Below are 17,372 nucleotides of genomic sequence, written 5' to 3'. Positions count from 1 at the left end.
GGTTAATATCCCTTTCCACTTTAGTATAGAGCAGGGTTTCTCAACCGTGGCCCTCGGCCCCCCTGGGGGGCCACGGCAATGTCGTGGTATTGCAAAACCTGTGTCAGTATTTTTATTTTTTAGTTAAACTCCACTTTAGTGTTAAACCTTCTTTAACCTATAACGCATTTTTCTCTTACACGTTACTACTTGCTAATCGTAAAAAGTTTTGCAACAGTCGACGTCGTGATTGCTATTCTTTATCTGCTCGCCTAATTGCTGAACATTGTTACGTCACATAGAACTAACATTTGTGTTTTTTAGTTCACTTATTTTTTCTTTGCAACGTTTGACCGGCATTTTAATTAGTTTGTAAACTGCAAGTTGAATGATAGCAAAACAAATGCAAGCAAAGTTGAACATTTTTTCACAAAACATTAATTGACGATATTACCATTTTGGCTCGGGAGAGATAGGTTTGTTGTTGTACCATTGATTAAATTTTGTGATAAAATTAACTGTGTTAAGTTAAGTCGTCAAACCAAGCTTTTACAGAAAAAGGATAGTTGAATTGCACATACTTTCAAAGAAGTTTACTATGGAAAGTACGTTTTTATTTTTGGTGTCGCCTTCCCTCTTTCATGCAAACTTTCAACTTGTACAGTCTTGTCTAAGTCAATAAACGGAACGGTCGCTGCTGCCGGCTTGCCCAGTACGTCTGTTAACCAGAAACCAAGACAAGAGTAGTTGTGGTTCTGAGCTAAGGCCTTTATGCCAACTAATCAGTGTGGAAGAATATCAGAAGTATGAAGCAGAAGATGAACAATTGTATTTCAATAAGACATTACTTTGAACCAGGGCTGCGGACTCGGGGAGTCGGTTTGATTTTGCTGGAGTCGGACTAGGGACTCGAGTAAGACCTTGTAAAACTACCCGAGTCCGACATGCGCAGTACCGAATTTTTGAAGCTAATATGGCCGCAAAATGGAAATTGTAAAGGTGGAATATTATATGGCGGAATATTTTCCAACCATGTATTGTGAGTGAATGAATTATACGACACTCTTAAGTGGATTGCTGAATATCCACGTTATTTTAGTTACATAAATCGCTACAATACAGGCTCAAGAGTTCAAGTCGGACTCGGGACTCGGGTTTATTTTTTTGGCCGGAATCGGGAGTCGGACTCGGGTTATTTTTAACCGACTCCGCAGCCCTGCCTTGAACAAGTGAGGTCGATTCATCGAGGTAAAAATGACATTTAAATGAGTACTCATAATCACCCACTTGCTTCAGTATGTATAAAAAATGCACACACCAGGTCACGGCACACCTGGCATGGTTTCGCAGCACACCGGTTGTGGAGCACTGATATAAATCAAAGTATATAAAGAAACTGAAACAAAATTATTAAACAACACATCAGTATAAAAACAGAAGGACTCAATTAAAACTTAGTACTGTAAGTGGTACCGAGTTTCTTTCAAATCATAACCGAATATACTCATTGACAGGGTTGCATTCATACATAATATCTAAGAAAGAATAAAAGCAATGATTTAGGCCAGAGGTTCCCAACGTGGGCGGTACCGCCCTCTTGTGGGCGTTGGCGAGTTACAAGGGGGCGTTTTGGGTCTGTTTCTAATTTGGGGGGCGCTGAATGCACATAAGGGGGCGTTACATAAAAGTACTTATAGGCTAAATTTTATAAAAAGTTCACATAAAAATAGTAACTAACAGGACTGTAGGTAACTTTTGACCTTAAATGGCAACTTTTGTACTGCGAACTTGTAGTAGTATTCCGACCATTGTTACGTAATAATTGACTTTCTTATTTAAAGTTGTTGGTTGTTGTTGTGTTTCACAGTTTTATACGCGGCAAAATGTTTGTATATTTAAAGCAGGGGTCGCCAACTTACGGCCCGCCACCTCTTTGACAACTTGACACGAGTCCATTTTAAATACTTTTTGACGATTTCAACTTAGTACGGGCAAAAAATTTTCGCTCGCGCTTCGCGCCAATAATCTTTCTACGTCCAGTTTGTTTACGTTTTAATTCTGTCTTTGGAATAGATTAGCGCTTTTTTACGGTTGCGGACAAAAGGAAAACGCATTCAAAAGTATTAGACATATATTTTTTAACATTTTTTGATTTTTTTTTGGCAATGTAATAAATACTAGCACGAAATTTAAAAGAAATGTTGGTATACCCCAAAAATATTGCGTTACTTAAAGAGCTTAACAAACACTGAATTACACTATCTATAAACACTAAGGTTATCCCGTCTCCTCAAACTAGCTTTATTACACTTTTCATTAGTAGTATGGATGAAAAAAATCCGAGGTCCGCCTGATTCACAGTTGTTCTAACATTCCAATAACACAATTCTTAGTTAACATTTTGTGCGGCCCACAGAGACCTTTCTGAGTTTGATTTGTGCCCGTGACAAGAAAAGGTTGCCGACCCCTGATAGTATTGGTGCAGAAAGTTGAATATTTCCTTGTAATGACATAACCTGGTGAATTAATGTATCCATAAATTCCTATAGTGAATGTATGTTAGACAACCTTAAGTATTACGGACAGCTTATCGAAACAAAAGTGCAGACAATATGATGTTAGACAACGATTAATATGATACTTTACTGTAAAGCAAAATGAGGGGGGCGATATGAAATAATATTTAGGCCAAGGGGGCACTAGTGTCAAAAAGGTTGGGAAACACTGATTTAGGCCAAGGTATTCTATTTATTTAGACAAGTTTTTTTCAAAGATTTGTATCTGTTATGGATTTTTTATGAACATACGAATAATTAGATCCAGTGAAACATTTTCTGCAATCATCACATTTATAAGGTTTTTTTCCAGTGTGAATTCTGTTATGTACCTACAAATGACTAGATCAACTTAAAAATTTTCCACAAAGATCACATTTAATTAATAGGTTTTCATCCAGTGTGAATTTTTTTATGTACCCACAAATGACTAGATCGATTAAACATTTTCAACAATCATCACATTTAAAAGGTTTTTCTCCGGTGTGAATTCTTTTGTGTAGGTGTAGAGCACTAGATTGGTTAAAACATTTTTCACAAACATCACATTTTTTCTCTAGTGTGAATTCTTTTGTGTACGTACAAGTTACTAGATTGTCTGAAACATTTTCCACAATCATCACATTTAAAAGGTTTTTCTCCGTTGTGAATTCTTTTATGTTTATACAAAGTACTAGATTGTCTGAAACATTTTCCACAATCATCACAGTTAAAAGGTTTTTCTCCTGTGTGAATTCTTTTGTGTTTTAACAAGACACTAGATCGATTGAAACATTTTCCACAATCATCACATTTAAAAGGTTTTTTTCCAGTGTGAATTCTTTTGTGTTCTAACAAGACACTAGATAGACTGAAATATTTTCCACAATCATCACATTTAAAAGGTTTTTCTCCAGTGTGAATTCTTTTGTGTATATACAAACTTCGAGATCGGCCGAAACATTTTTCACAAACATCACATTTAAAAGATTTTTCTCCAGTGTGAATTCTTTTATGCTCATTCAAATAACTAGCTCGCCTGAAACATTTTCCACAATCATCACATTTAAAAGGTTTTTGTCCGGTGTGAATTTTTTTATGTGCATACAAAGTATTAGATCGTCTAAAACATTTTTCACAAATATCACATTTAAAAGGTTTTTCTCCGGTGTGAATTTTTTTATGTGCATACAAAGTATTAGATCGTCTGAAACATTTTTCACAAATATCACATTTAAAAGGTTTTTCTCCAGTGTGAATTCTTTTGTGTCTTGACAGAGCACTAGATTGATTAAAACATTTTCCACAAACATCACATTTGTAAGGTTTTTCTCCGGTGTGAATTCTTTTATGTGCGTACAAAGTACAAGACTGGCTGAAATGTTTTCCACAATCTTCACATTTAAATCTTTTTTCTCCGGTGTGAATTCTTTCATGTGTATAGAAATTACTGGAATATCTGAAACATTTTCCACAGTCTGTGCATTTAAATGGTTTTTCTCCGGTATGAATTCTTTTATGTTTTAACAGACTACTAGATTCATTAAAACATTTTCCACATTCTTTGCACTTATGGGGTTTTTCTCCAGTGTGAACTCTTTTATGTACATTCAAAAAACTAGATCGACTGAAACATTTTCCACAATCATCACATTTAAAAGGTTTTTGTCCAGTATGAATTATTTTATGTACATACAAATTACTAGATTGGTTGAAGCATTTTCCACAATCATCACATTTAAAAGGTTTTTTTCCAGTGTGAATTCTTTTGTGTTTATATAAACTACCAGACTGGCTAAAACATTTTCCACTATCATTACATTTGTAAGGTTTTTCTCCAGAGTGAATTATTTTGTGTGTATACAAATTACTAGATTGACTGAAACATTTTCCACAATTGTCACATTTAAAAGGTTTTTCTCCAGTGTGGATTCTTTTGTGTATACACAACAGTCTAGAGCTGAAAAATTGTTTTCCACAAACATCACATTTTAATGATTTCTCTTTAATGTTAACTTGTTTTACCATGTTAATATCACAATGTTCATCTAAACATTTGTTAAAGTCTTCATTTTTGGGTGGATTTATGAGGTTTACAGGGGAAGTGCTTTCCACTTCTTGCTTTTCCCTCTTAATATTACAACTTTCTTCTTGAAATATGTTGTCTAGCATTACTTTATAAGGGTCCTTGTCAGTAAACAAATCACTTTGCTTCAACAAATATTGTCTTCCCATAAAATCAAGAAAGTCATTTGCAGAGTGAATCTGATAAAACTCAAGCCAGCCTGGAATGTAAACTTGTGAATCTTCATCTGAAGAAACATCATCATTCTGGTTTGTCCACTGCCATTGCAAATCAGACATAATTTTACTATGTTTAAAGATTTAGCTAATAATGAAGCTGTAAACAATGTTTAACACTTAAACAGAAACAACATGTCACAAAAAAAATATATTAATAATGTTGGAAAAGGCATCATATATCATTTTAAGTAAAAGTTTTGATAATTTTATCCAATTAAACATGTTTTTTACATTTGATGTAACTTTGCAAGGTCATCGTAAATAAATAAACGAGCGAAAAGTTAGGATTCAACGAAAGCTTGCGCAAATAAGAAGGGGTTCGACAGATTAGCAAAGGTTAAGAATATAGAAGGACAACATTTATAAGATTACTTTTAAGTGAGAAATTTTGACTAGATTTGTAGAAATGTTTTCAACAATTCTCACATTTAAATTTGTTCGCTCATTGTCAGCTTAAGTATTCACTATTTAATGAATGTCCAGAATCCCCAATGGCTGGAAAATTGTACACAATAAACACATTTATAAGATTTTTTAAGAAATCGATAAAAATAGGCACAAAATTTTCAAAAAGTTTGGGCATATTTTAGCGTTTCTTTCTATGGTGTAATTTTTTGTGAGTGTTTAGGATAGTAGATCGGCTAAAACATTTTTCACAAACATCACATTTAAAAGGTTTTTCTCCAGTGTGAATTCTTTTGTGTACAAATAAGTTACCAGATTGTTTAAAACATTTTCCACAAACATCACATTTAAAAGGTTTTTCTTTGGTGTGAATTCTTTTGTGTACAACCAGAGCACTAGATATATAAAAACATTTTCCACAATCATCACATTTAAAAGGTTTTTCTCCGGTGTGAATTCTTTTATGTACGTACAAAGTACTAGATCGGCTAAAACATTTTCCACAATCATCACATTTAAATGTTTCTTCTCTGGTGTGAATTATTTTGTGTCTTAACAAGTCACTAGATTGATTAAAACATTTTCGACAAACATCACATTTAAAGGGTGTTTCTCCGGTGTGAATTCTTTTATGTCTATACAAATTACATGATTTAGTAAAACATTTTCCACAATCTTTGCATTTAAAAGGTTTTTCTCCAGTGTGAATTCTTTTGTGTACAACCAGAGCACTAGATTGACTAAAACATTTTTCACAAACATCACATTTGTAAGATTTTTCACCAGTGTGAATTCGTTTATGTGCATACAAAGAACTAGCTTTACTAAAACATTTTCCACAATCGTCACATTTGTAAGGCTTTTCTCCAGTGTGAATTCTTTTATGTGTATACAAATTACTAGATCGACTAAAAGATTTTCTACAAATATCACATTTAAAAGGTTTTTCACCAGTGTGAATTCTTTTATGTGTATACAAAGAACTAGATCGACTAAAAGATTTTCTACAAATATCACATTTGTAAGATTTTTCACCAGTGTGAATTCTTTTGTGTGCATACAAAGTACTAGATTGAGTAAAACATTTTCCACAATCATCACATTTAAATGTTTTTTCTCCAGTGTGAATTCTTTTGTGCTTAAACAAGTCATTTGATCGTTTGAAACATTTTCCACAAATATCACATTTGTAAGATTTTTCACCAGTGTGAATTCGTTTATGTGCATACAAAGAACTAGCTTTACTAAACCATTCTCCACAATCTTTGCATTTAAAGGGCTTTTCTCCGGTGTGAATCCTTTTGTGTTTAAACAATGCATTAGATTGACTGAAACATTTTCCGCAATCATCACATTTAAAAGGTTTTTCTCCCGTGTGAATTCTTTCATGTCTATACAAATTACTAGATTGACTAAAACATTTTTCACAATCGTTGCATTTGAAAGGTTTTTCTCCGGTGTGAATTCTTTTGTGTGCATAAAAATTACTAGAATTACCAAAATATTTTCCACAATCATCACATTTAAAAGGTTTTTCTCCAGTGTGAATTCTTTTATGTACATACAAATGACTACATCGGTTGAAACATTTTCCACAATCATCACATTTAAAAGGTTTTTTTCCGGTGTGAATTCTTTTGTGCATACACAACAGCCTAGAGCTGCAAAATTGTTTTCCACAATCATCACATTTAAATGATTTCTCTTTAATTTGAATTTGTTTAAATATGTTATTATCACCATGTTCAACTAAACTTAAACATTTGTTGCAGTCTTCATTTTTGGGTGGAATTATGAGATTTACAGGGGGAGCGCTTTCCACCTCTTGTTTTTCCTTCTTAATATTACAACTTTTTTCTTGAAATATGTTGTCTAGCATTACTTTATAAGGGTCCTTGTCAGTAAACAAATCACTTTGCTTCAACAAATATTGTCTTCCCATAAAATCAAGAAAGTCATTCGCAGAGTGAATCTGATAAAACTCAAGCCAGCCTGGAATGTAAACTTGTGAATCATCATCTGAAGAAACATCATCATTCTGGTTGGTCCACTGCCATTGCAAATCAGACATACTTTAATTTTGTTTATATATTCAACTTATCAATCTGAAAATATTTAGCTATTCAAATCCATATTACCATTTTTCAAGTTATGCTATTTAAAAAAATGATATTATTTAAAGAATATACCAAATTAGATTAAACTTTAAACAAGGCAATTTAAAGTTACAATAAAAGAAGTGCATCAAATAATGAAAACCCACAGTTTTTTTATGTTGATTAGTAGTATATATATAAATATAGTTTTCTCAGTCAATGTAACTTATTAATTTGTGAAGGCTATATGATTTTGTTGTTGTTGTAATGTAATAAAAATTTGGGTTAGGGTGGGTCATATTGTTATTTAATAAAGAATATACTAATACTTGACCCACTCACACCCAAACGCTAACTCGCACAGTCTTTTTTGGGGGATACAGGTTTAGTGTTGTAAAAAAAACGCAGGTTCACTTGCCATATTCAAGTAGTGATCCAGAATGCCAAACAATTTAAAATCGACTTGAAAAGTATATCTCAACACTTTATTTGTTCAGGACCAAAAATGAATAAAAATTTTGGGCGCTCTTTCACTTATGTACGTGAAAAGTTATGCAAAAAACAAAACAAAATAATACCGCATACCAACACATATTGTTTGGGTTAGGGTGCGGGTTAGCATTTGGGTGAGGGTGGGTCAAGTAATATTATGTTTATTATTAATAATAACTCAACCAACCCTCAACCAAACGCTAACCCGCACCCTAACCCAAACAATATTCGTTGTGGTATGCGGCATTTAAAGAAAGTTTTGTTTTTATTAATATTCACGTACATAAGTGAAAGAGCGCCAAATTTTGGCGCTGTTCTAGAATCCTACCACAACAAACATTATTTGTTTAGGGTGCGGGTTAGCGTTTGGTTTAGGGTGGGTCAAGTATTATTATTTAATAAAGAATATACTAATACCCACTCACACCCAAACGCTAACTCGCACCTTAACTCAAATAATGTGCGTTGATTTAATAATGTGCTAGGATTCTAGACCAGCGCCCATTTTTGTGAACAGCTGATTTCTCCCGCAATAAAAATTGATTATGAACAAATCTACGCCGCTCGTTCCATTGGCAAACCTTGAATGGACGCCATCTTTTGTCCCAAAAATATATTGGATTTCTGTTTTCGCAGAATATAGTGTTTTTCAACCCTGGTGCTATTTCTAATGCTTTAGAGCAGAGATTCCCAACCGGGGGTACTGGAACCCCCTTGGTGGTACGAGATCGGACACCAAGGGGTACGAAGATCCTTAGGCCGCAGAGCAGATTTTCAAATTGTAAATGATATTATGCCATTATGGTCTTTGCTTTGATAAAACAAAACAATTATCTACAAATAATAGTTTTTATTTAGTAAGAAACCTTATTGTTACATAACAATGAGTTTTTTAACTGCGCTGTCCGACTTTTCTTTTAGAGATTGCGAACTAAATATATGAATTTACCTTCTGCCACTAAAAATGAACAAGCAAGCACAAAGTTTGGAAGAAAATGCACTGATAAAGGGGGTATTCAATAAAGCCTTGCTGTAAATCTGATACAAACAATCTACTGTCCATTGCTAGAACTAGAATGTAAAAGACAGTATTTGAGGCACAGAAATCGGCTGTGCCGAAGGAGTTATTGCCCGAACAATTTACGAAACAAGTATAGACATGAAAAACCTCAAATATGATATCTTAATTTGCGTTGTGTAAAATCAAACCGTCGTTTGAGGCAGGGGTGGGCAATTATTTTTAGCCGTGGGCCGCATGGGAAACCTAAAATATTGTAGCGGGCCGGGTCAAAAAAGAGGATCTCAAATGCACGTAATATGACGTCATACTCTGACGGTGTAAAACAAATAATCAACCAATTTGTTACTACGTTTAGAGTTGTGCAAAAATGTGCAATTTAAGTCGTATTTGAAGAAGGTCACGAAAAGTAGCGCGAAGCGCGAAAAATTTGCGACTATGTTTGTTTGAAAATGCAAACTTTAATTTAGATTTAGATGGTACCTGAAGCATTGATCACCGACTAAAAATGTGCCGATGTGTTACAAAGTTTAACAAACTTGGCCTAATATTTACATATATTTTAAATGTAAGGCCAAGTTTGTTAAACTTTCGTTGGAGAGAGTGCCACTGAGCAGAGGACGCTACTTGTCTGTGAAGTTGCCAAAAAATCGCGTGGAACATATACGAGCAACACAGAAGAGATTCGTGCGAAGCGAGAAAAGAATTTCCATTTTAGCATTTAAAACAGGCTAAAAATCGAATTTGGCGGGGTCTTGACAAGATCTGTCAACTTGCCCTGGTTTTCGCTTAGCCTATGTATTTTATTGAAAATAAACCGCATGCCGGATTAAGGATCCGGCCCGCGGGCCGTATGTTGCCCAGGTCTGGTTTGAGGGTATTTTATCAATGAAACAGCAACAAATATTTCACTGAGATGTGGAAAACAAAATATTTAACATTTAATTTTTTCTTGCGAAATACCAGTTCAACGTTTCACTGAAATATAAAATAAATGTAATTTAGCAATATATATCTGAAAAATGTCATCAGATTTTTTTTGGATTTTTTGGTGGGTACGAAGATAATGCTTTTTAAATGCTTTATGGTGACTCTGGGTATTTTGGATTTAACATTATGTTTCTGCTCTATTAGTAAGATATTTAACACACATGTTTTATAAGAGTGCAATAAATCGCGAAAAGTTTCTCTACATTGTGCACAGTTGAATTTCTATATTTCGACATCAAAGTACCACACCCTTCTAATAAAAAAGCAATAGGGCTGCCTCATTCTATTTACCATTCCTGTTGAGAAAAAGTTCTAAAAGTTCAATTGAAACAAAAATCATTCAAGTTAACTGGCAACGTTTGTAAATGACACAAAACAAATCTATCACTTCACCCCAGGGTTACGGAGCCGCAGTCGGACTTGTAGTCGTTTTATTTGGCTAAAGTCGGGTTAGGGACTCGAGTAAGACTACATACAACTACCCGAGTTCCGAGTGCGACGTGCGCATGCGAAGTACCAAACTACGGAACTGAAGAGCCCGGCAACTGTAAATTGTAAAGGTGAAATATTTTTCAACCATTTTTCAATGTAATAAGTAATATGACGCCCCTATGTGCGAATTGCTGAATATCAATCTTATTTTAGTAACGTGAATGGGTGAAATACAGGCTGTAGAGTCACAGTCGGACTCGTGACTCGACAAAATCGTTCATTTCCTAGGAGTCGGACTCGGGTTAATTATTTGACCGGACTTGGGTGAATTTTTACGAACTCCGCATCAGCTCACAATAACGATTTTTAAACCGGGGTCGCGCGGAAAACTAGTTTCGTGACAGAACTCATAATTTATTATTTTAAATAATGTTTTATAGAACACCTATCAAAGACAACTGGTTTACCAGAATGGCCGTAAGCTGCTCATGTTTTATGAAAGCTATCGCGAGTTCAAATGTTCTATCGTAATTTGCTCCTTTATTGTTGTATAATGATAATACTGCAATTGCAAAGTAATTGCACGGGTTTGCTACTGCTAGTACCGTACTAATACAGCTCAAAAATACAAATTTCGTTAGCATCCAAACGGACGTACAGTTATCGCAATTGGAAAAATTGAAAGTGAGAACAATATTGGCAATGTTTAAATTTTATAATACAATTTGCGAAAATTCTTTGGTTTTGTACTCGTTTTTTCGAAATGTTTAATTTTAAAATCATTTTTTCGAATTTTAAATTTTAATATATAACGCAAACTTCGAAAATTCACAAGCACGATTTGTTGTTTTACTCTGATTTTGAAAAGCTGGTAAAAAACAAGTTGTCATCTGATTCAATGACGTCACACCGAAACTAGCCGTTCGTTTGGATAAGGGTGGTCCAAACCAAGGTCCGCGGCCGCAACTCTGGCACACCGCGACACACCTGGCATGGTCTCGCAGCATACCAGATGCGGAGCACTGATATAAATCAAAGTAATTTAAAGAAACTGAAACAAAATTATTAAACAACACATCAGTATAAAAACAGAAGGACTTACTCAATTAAAACTTAGTACTGTAAGTGGTACGAAGTGGTACTGAGTCTCTCTCAAATCATAATCCAATATACTTAATTACAAGGCGTTGATACATAATATCTATGATAGAATAAAAGCAATGATTTAGGCCAAGGTATTTTATGTATTCAGACAAGTTTAAGACTTGTATCTGTTATGGATTTTTTTATGATAATACAAATAATTAGATCCAGTGAAACATTTTCCGCATTCATCACATTTATAAGGCTTTTCTCCAGTGTGAATTCTATGGTGTACATTCAAAGAACTAGATCGACTGAAACTTTTTTCACAAACATCACATTTAAAAGGTTTTTCTCCAGTGTGAATTCGTTCATGTATGTACAAATGACTAGATCGTCTGAAACAATTTCCACAATGATTACATTTAAAAGGTTTTTCTCCAGTGTGAACTCTTTTGTGTTCACGCAGAGAACTTGATTTAACAAAACATATTCCACAATCTTTGCATTTAAAAGGTTTTTCTCCAGTGTGAATTCTTTTGTGTTCATTCAAACAACTAGATTTACCAAAATATTTTCCACAATCTTTGCATTTAAAAGGTTTTTCTCCGGTGTGAATTCTTTTGTGTTTAACCAAGTCACTAGATTGGCTGAAACATTTTCCACAATGGTCACATTTAAAAGGTTTTTCTCCGGTGTGAATTCTTTTATGTGCATTCAAAGAACTAGATTGATTGAAACATTTTCCACAATCATCACATTTAAAAGGTTTTTCTCCCGTGTGAATTCTTTTGTGTTTAACCAATTCACTAGATCGGCTGAAACATTTTACACAAATATCACATTTAAAAGGTTTTTCTCCAGTGTGAATTTTTTTGTGTTGAAACAAGGTATTAGATTGACTAAAACATTTTCTGCAATTATCGCATTTAAAAGGTTTTTCTCCCGTGTGAATTCTTTTGTGTTTAACCAATTCACTAGATCGGCTGAAACATTTTACACAAATATCACATTTAAAAGGTTTTTCTCCCGTGTGAATTCTTTTGTGTTTAACCAATTCACTAGATCGGCTGAAACATTTTACACAAATATCACATTTAAAAGGTTTTTCTCCAGTGTGAATTCTTTTGTGTTGAAACAAGGTATTAGATTGACTAAAACATTTTCCACAATCATCACATTTGTAAGGTTTTTCTCCAGTGTGGACCCTTTTGTGTATACAAAACAATCTAGAGCTGCAAAATTGTTTTCCACAAACATCACATTTTAATAATTTCTCTTTAATGTAAACTTGTTTTATCATGTTAATATCACAGTGTTCAAGTAAACATTTGTTGCAGTCTTCATTTTTGGGTAGATTTATGAGGTTTACAGGGGGTGTACTTTCCCTTTCTTGTTTTTCCTTCTTAATATTACAACTTTGTTCTTGAAATATGTTGTCTAGCATTACTTTGTAAGGGTCCTTGTCAGTAAACAAATCACTTTGCTTCAACAAATATTGTCTTCCCATAAAATCAAGAAAGTCATTCGCAGAGTGAATCTGATAAAACTCAAGCCAGCCTGGAATGTAAACTTGTGAATCTTCATCTGAAGAAACATCATCATTCTGGTTTGTCCACTGCCATTGCAAATCAGACATAATTTTACTATGTTTAAAGATTTAGCTAATAATGAAGCTGTAAACAATGTTTAACACTTAAACAGAAACAACATGTCACAAAAAAAATATATTAATAATGTTGGAAAAGGCATCATATATCATTTTAAGTAAAAGTTTTGATAATTTTATCCAATTAAACATGTTTTTTACATTTGATGTAACTTTGCAAGGTCATCGTAAATAAATAAACGAGCGAAAAGTTAGGATTCAACGAAAGCTTGCGCAAATAAGAAGGGGTTCGACAGATTAGCAAAGGTTAAGAATATAGAAGGACAACATTTATAAGATTACTTTTAAGTGAGAAATTTTGACTAGATTTGTAGAAATGTTTTCAACAATTCTCACATTTAAATTTGTTCGCTCATTGTCAGCTTAAGTATTCACTATTTAATGAATGTCCAGAATCCCCAATGGCTGGAAAATTGTACACAATAAACACATTTATAAGATTTTTTAAGAAATCGATAAAAATAGGCACAAAATTTTCAAAAAGTTTGGGCATATTTTAGCGTTTCTTTCTATGGTGTAATTTTTTGTGAGTGTTTAGGATAGTAGATCGGCTAAAACATTTTTCACAAACATCACATTTAAAAGGTTTTTCTCCAGTGTGAATTCTTTTGTGTACAAATAAGTTACCAGATTGTTTAAAACATTTTCCACAAACATCACATTTAAAAGGTTTTTCTTTGGTGTGAATTCTTTTGTGTACAACCAGAGCACTAGATATATAAAAACATTTTCCACAATCATCACATTTAAAAGGTTTTTCTCCGGTGTGAATTCTTTTATGTACGTACAAAGTACTAGATCGGCTAAAACATTTTCCACAATCATCACATTTAAATGTTTCTTCTCTGGTGTGAATTATTTTGTGTCTTAACAAGTCACTAGATTGATTAAAACATTTTCGACAAACATCACATTTAAAGGGTGTTTCTCCGGTGTGAATTCTTTTATGTCTATACAAATTACATGATTTAGTAAAACATTTTCCACAATCTTTGCATTTAAAAGGTTTTTCTCCAGTGTGAATTCTTTTGTGTACAACCAGAGCACTAGATTGACTAAAACATTTTTCACAAACATCACATTTGTAAGATTTTTCACCAGTGTGAATTCGTTTATGTGCATACAAAGAACTAGCTTTACTAAAACATTTTCCACAATCGTCACATTTGTAAGGCTTTTCTCCAGTGTGAATTCTTTTATGTGTATACAAATTACTAGATCGACTAAAAGATTTTCTACAAATATCACATTTAAAAGGTTTTTCACCAGTGTGAATTCTTTTATGTGTATACAAAGAACTAGATCGACTAAAAGATTTTCTACAAATATCACATTTGTAAGATTTTTCACCAGTGTGAATTCTTTTGTGTGCATACAAAGTACTAGATTGAGTAAAACATTTTCCACAATCATCACATTTAAATGTTTTTTCTCCAGTGTGAATTCTTTTGTGCTTAAACAAGTCATTTGATCGTTTGAAACATTTTCCACAAATATCACATTTGTAAGATTTTTCACCAGTGTGAATTCGTTTATGTGCATACAAAGAACTAGCTTTACTAAACCATTCTCCACAATCTTTGCATTTAAAGGGCTTTTCTCCGGTGTGAATCCTTTTGTGTTTAAACAATGCATTAGATTGACTGAAACATTTTCCGCAATCATCACATTTAAAAGGTTTTTCTCCCGTGTGAATTCTTTCATGTCTATACAAATTACTAGATTGACTAAAACATTTTTCACAATCGTTGCATTTGAAAGGTTTTTCTCCGGTGTGAATTCTTTTGTGTGCATAAAAATTACTAGAATTACCAAAATATTTTCCACAATCATCACATTTAAAAGGTTTTTCTCCAGTGTGAATTCTTTTATGTACATACAAATGACTACATCGGTTGAAACATTTTCCACAATCATCACATTTAAAAGGTTTTTTTCCGGTGTGAATTCTTTTGTGCATACACAACAGCCTAGAGCTGCAAAATTGTTTTCCACAATCATCACATTTAAATGATTTCTCTTTAATTTGAATTTGTTTAAATATGTTATTATCACCATGTTCAACTAAACTTAAACATTTGTTGCAGTCTTCATTTTTGGGTGGAATTATGAGATTTACAGGGGGAGCGCTTTCCACCTCTTGTTTTTCCTTCTTAATATTACAACTTTTTTCTTGAAATATGTTGTCTAGCATTACTTTATAAGGGTCCTTGTCAGTAAACAAATCACTTTGCTTCAACAAATATTGTCTTCCCATAAAATCAAGAAAGTCATTCGCAGAGTGAATCTGATAAAACTCAAGCCAGCCTGGAATGTAAACTTGTGAATCATCATCTGAAGAAACATCATCATTCTGGTTGGTCCACTGCCATTGCAAATCAGACATACTTTAATTTTGTTTATATATTCAACTTATCAATCTGAAAATATTTAGCTATTCAAATCCATATTACCATTTTTCAAGTTATGCTATTTAAAAAAATGATATTATTTAAAGAATATACCAAATTAGATTAAACTTTAAACAAGGCAATTTAAAGTTACAATAAAAGAAGTGCATCAAATAATGAAAACCCACAGTTTTTTTATGTTGATTAGTAGTATATATATAAATATAGTTTTCTCAGTCAATGTAACTTATTAATTTGTGAAGGCTATATGATTTTGTTGTTGTTGTAATGTAATAAAAATTTGGGTTAGGGTGGGTCATATTGTTATTTAATAAAGAATATACTAATACTTGACCCACTCACACCCAAACGCTAACTCGCACAGTCTTTTTTGGGGGATACAGGTTTAGTGTTGTAAAAAAAACGCAGGTTCACTTGCCATATTCAAGTAGTGATCCAGAATGCCAAACAATTTAAAATCGACTTGAAAAGTATATCTCAACACTTTATTTGTTCAGGACCAAAAATGAATAAAAATTTTGGGCGCTCTTTCACTTATGTACGTGAAAAGTTATGCAAAAAACAAAACAAAATAATACCGCATACCAACACATATTGTTTGGGTTAGGGTGCGGGTTAGCATTTGGGTGAGGGTGGGTCAAGTAATATTATGTTTATTATTAATAATAACTCAACCAACCCTCAACCAAACGCTAACCCGCACCCTAACCCAAACAATATTCGTTGTGGTATGCGGCATTTAAAGAAAGTTTTGTTTTTATTAATATTCACGTACATAAGTGAAAGAGCGCCAAATTTTGGCGCTGTTCTAGAATCCTACCACAACAAACATTATTTGTTTAGGGTGCGGGTTAGCGTTTGGTTTAGGGTGGGTCAAGTATTATTATTTAATAAAGAATATACTAATACCCACTCACACCCAAACGCTAACTCGCACCTTAACTCAAATAATGTGCGTTGATTTAATAATGTGCTAGGATTCTAGACCAGCGCCCATTTTTGTGAACAGCTGATTTCTCCCGCAATAAAAATTGATTATGAACAAATCTACGCCGCTCGTTCCATTGGCAAACCTTGAATGGACGCCATCTTTTGTCCCAAAAATATATTGGATTTCTGTTTTCGCAGAATATAGTGTTTTTCAACCCTGGTGCTATTTCTAATGCTTTAGAGCAGAGATTCCCAACCGGGGGTACTGGAACCCCCTTGGTGGTACGAGATCGGACACCAAGGGGTACGAAGATCCTTAGGCCGCAGAGCAGATTTTCAAATTGTAAATGATATTATGCCATTATGGTCTTTGCTTTGATAAAACAAAACAATTATCTACAAATAATAGTTTTTATTTAGTAAGAAACCTTATTGTTACATAACAATGAGTTTTTTAACTGCGCTGTCCGACTTTTCTTTTAGAGATTGCGAACTAAATATATGAATTTACCTTCTGCCACTAAAAATGAACAAGCAAGCACAAAGTTTGGAAGAAAATGCACTGATAAAGGGGGTATTCAATAAAGCCTTGCTGTAAATCTGATACAAACAATCTACTGTCCATTGCTAGAACTAGAATGTAAAAGACAGTATTTGAGGCACAGAAATCGGCTGTGCCGAAGGAGTTATTGCCCGAACAATTTACGAAACAAGTATAGACATGAAAAACCTCAAATATGATATCTTAATTTGCGTTGTGTAAAATCAAACCGTCGTTTGAGGCAGGGGTGGGCAATTATTTTTAGCCGTGGGCCGCATGGGAAACCTAAAATATTGTAGCGGGCCGGGTCAAAAAAGAGGATCTCAAATGCACGTAATATGACGTCATACTCTGACGGTGTAAAACAAATAATCAACCAATTTGTTACTACGTTTAGAGTTGTGCAAAAATGTGCAATTTAAGTCGTATTTGAAGAAGGTCACGAAAAGTAGCGCGAAGCGCGAAAAATTTGCGACTATGTTTGTTTG

General features: G+C 33.6%; 3 protein-coding genes across 3 annotated transcripts; all 3 read right to left on the bottom strand.

Moving 5' to 3' along the window:
- Positions 1-3,011: 3,011 nt before the first annotated feature.
- LOC146139167 (uncharacterized) lies at positions 3,012-4,952 on the bottom strand. The gene is made up of 2 exons (XM_083391548.1): positions 3,790-4,952; positions 3,012-3,291 (listed from the first exon to the last, which is right to left on the bottom strand). Exons 1-2 carry the CDS (start codon positions 4,875-4,877, stop codon positions 3,078-3,080), a joined length of 1,302 nt encoding a protein of 433 aa, XP_083247674.1. The 5' UTR covers positions 4,878-4,952; the 3' UTR covers positions 3,012-3,077.
- A 21-nt stretch (positions 4,953-4,973) lies between these two features.
- On the bottom strand, positions 4,974-7,362 carry LOC146139166 (uncharacterized). The gene is made up of 2 exons (XM_083391546.1): positions 6,536-7,362; positions 4,974-6,289 (listed from the first exon to the last, which is right to left on the bottom strand). The coding sequence occupies exons 1-2, from the start codon at positions 7,291-7,293 to the stop codon at positions 5,404-5,406; spliced, it is 1,644 nt and encodes a 547-aa protein (XP_083247672.1). The 5' UTR covers positions 7,294-7,362; the 3' UTR covers positions 4,974-5,403.
- Positions 7,363-10,995: 3,633 nt separating this feature from the next.
- Positions 10,996-15,457, bottom strand: LOC146139165 (uncharacterized). Its single transcript, XM_083391545.1, has 2 exons — positions 13,500-15,457; positions 10,996-12,685 (listed from the first exon to the last, which is right to left on the bottom strand). Exons 1-2 carry the CDS (start codon positions 15,386-15,388, stop codon positions 11,509-11,511), a joined length of 3,066 nt encoding a protein of 1,021 aa, XP_083247671.1. The 5' UTR covers positions 15,389-15,457; the 3' UTR covers positions 10,996-11,508.
- Positions 15,458-17,372: the final 1,915 nt, after the last annotated feature.

This window comes from Ascidiella aspersa, chromosome 6 (assembly GCF_963924565.1).
Source record: "Ascidiella aspersa chromosome 6, kaAscAspe10.2, whole genome shotgun sequence".
Classification (NCBI taxonomy): Eukaryota; Metazoa; Chordata; class Ascidiacea; order Phlebobranchia; family Ascidiidae; genus Ascidiella; species Ascidiella aspersa.
This window is presented reverse-complemented; position numbering and strand designations above follow the sequence as displayed.